This window comes from Sinocyclocheilus anshuiensis, unplaced genomic scaffold (assembly GCF_001515605.1).
Source record: "Sinocyclocheilus anshuiensis isolate Anshui unplaced genomic scaffold, SAMN03320099.WGS_v1.1 scaffold1303, whole genome shotgun sequence".
Lineage (NCBI taxonomy): Eukaryota > Metazoa > Chordata > Actinopteri > Cypriniformes > Cyprinidae > Sinocyclocheilus > Sinocyclocheilus anshuiensis.
In genome coordinates this window covers 1,199,031-1,201,393 of record NW_015537954.1, presented here as the reverse complement: position 1 = coordinate 1,201,393, position 2,363 = coordinate 1,199,031, and the positions used below count along the sequence as shown (strand labels likewise).

General features: G+C 37.0%; 1 protein-coding gene across 1 annotated transcript in view; it reads right to left on the bottom strand.

The window, feature by feature from the left end:
• LOC107665315 (zinc finger protein basonuclin-1-like) overlaps positions 1-2,293 on the bottom strand; it is an 8,576-nt gene extending 6,283 nt beyond the window's left edge. The window contains exon 1 of the mRNA XM_016456142.1: positions 2,039-2,293. Coding sequence (XP_016311628.1) covers positions 2,039-2,047 — 9 coding nt within the window. The 5' untranslated portion in view covers positions 2,048-2,293. The remainder of the gene's footprint in view (positions 1-2,038) is intronic.
• Positions 2,294-2,363: the final 70 nt, after the last annotated feature.

Genomic DNA, 2,363 nt, shown 5'->3' with positions numbered 1-2,363 from the left:
GGTCCTCATTTGTAAGTCACTGGATAAAACCGTCTGCTAAATGACTAAATGTAAATATATATATGTGCGCATCTATACACATACACACACACACACACACACACACACACACTGTATTTATAATAAAGCTCAAGATGCTCTTTGGACTTTTCTCATGCTGGAGAATAAACTTGATCATCAGTTTTTTGTAGCTCCAGTGCTGTTGTCATTCAACCAAAGGAGAGACACCAGATTTCAATTCCATGTCCAGTTTTTAATTCACCTTTTTTTTACTGTTATGCAGATAATTTATTAATGATGATTTTGTAATACTAAACAATTTAATTGTAAGCATTTTTCTAGAGTTTTACATTGGACCTCACTTTACATACATAGATAGAATATAAATAAATAATATAAAGTATTCCTTTGGGCACAAAACATACAGTGAGTTACTGTAATTTCATATTAATTAAAGTCACTTTAGCATAAATCAACAGATCAAGTTTATATTGCAATAACACAAGGTAATAGCCAGAACCACATCATAACTATTTTTCCTCAAACCGTAACTATGAAAGACATCGGCACATACACACAAAGAAAGAGAGAGAGCGATCATTGAAAATGCACAAACCTCCCAATGTACTGTACATATTAACATCATGAGAGTCACTAAAAAGCACAATATTTAAAAAAAAAAATTAAATTTGATGCATTAGGTTACGTCAAAGAAACTTCTGGAGAGGTTAATTTCTGAATACATTTCAAATGTTTACTTATGCTGGCTTATGTGCTGTTCATTTTACAAAGCTCTATCATTACTGTTTTCATTAAATTCTGAAGTTTTATGAAATACATGTGAGAATTTGTATTTATATTGTATTATTAGTATTACATGGCATTCCATACAAACATGCTAATTCATGTTTTTACCAACAGTTGAATAACACAGCTTTATGACTGACGGTGCGACTACACTGTGAAATACACAACAGCAATGATGCAGCATATTATTTTGGATTTTAATCTTTAAGAAATAATTACATTTCTTAAAAATCATAACAATGTACTCTTTATGATTGATTGATTATTAAATCAATTCTTTTGCAATGTAAAATTTGTAAACTTTGAGACAAAGGTCCCAAGTGACATCATGACTGATATGTTTTAAAACAATATCACATAATATCAGACAAATATTAGTTTGACAAAGCGTACAAGTTAGCAGCTCTACTGGGACCACAAAAAGATGTGGAATGATATGAAGAGAGAAAAGCAGCAGCGTACGGTGAAAACAAGGGCAGCGGTGAATCTCTAACAGAAGGAGTTTTACTGTCAGATCTCACAAAACAGGCCTGTAGCAGCAAACAACAGTGACTGATCAACATGAGCTTAATGAAGTCAGTGCACACACACTCACTCACATACTCTCACACACACACAAAGCTTTCACGCCCCAAGGCCATTAACTGTGTTTGCCCGCCCAGAAACGGGGTCTTAGTCACACTTTGGGACACAAACTCGTCGCCATTAGCACAAAGACAGAGACCGGATCTCTTAGAGCTGAAAAAAATATAAAAATTTGACTCCTGGTTTCCCACTAACAAAAATCTTTTGGTGATTGTCTATATTGAATGTGTCTTTCACATCGGTCTTCAGATTAAACAAGCGTTCCACACACAAACATTACGGCAGAGAATTACTCCTGTCTTGAATTACATTCCAGTGGACGAGCAACAAACTCACACACTTGTGAAGACACATCACACCCATTTGAAGAGCACAATAAAGTTTCTCCTGAAAGATCTAGCTAGCAAATTGCTCTGTTAATGAGAAAAGGCTCTTAATAAATAGAAACATATTTCCATGCACATTTGAGCTGGTTTTTGTCCCGCACACCAGTAAACTCACACACTACAGAACAGCTCACAAAATAAGCAAGCTTTTAAAAAGCACGTTTTTCTCACCATAACCGTGCATGCACATAACTCACAATCCTCTTTTGTTCTTATTTAATTTCTCTAAGAAAGACTCGAACTCAAACTAAACTTCTTACCTCAGACATTTTGATCAGACTGAAGTTTGCAGTGTTTCTGAGCAGTTTGCCATTCCAGCAGCTCCTGTCTGTACAAGTTCTACCTTCTACTGCGAGAGATCCATCACTCACAGTTCAGTCACACTCACCCACACAACACACACTTTCTCCTGCAATCGACAATCACTGCTCTCGTCCGCAGGCCCGTGTGAGTGTGTGAGCGTGTCCAGGATGAGTGTGTGCTGGAACTGGGCGCTGGGGAGTGGAATGAGACCCTCCTACCCGTCGAACTCTCTGCCTCTCACCTTAGGAGATCTCTCTCTCTCTCACACACACACACACACAC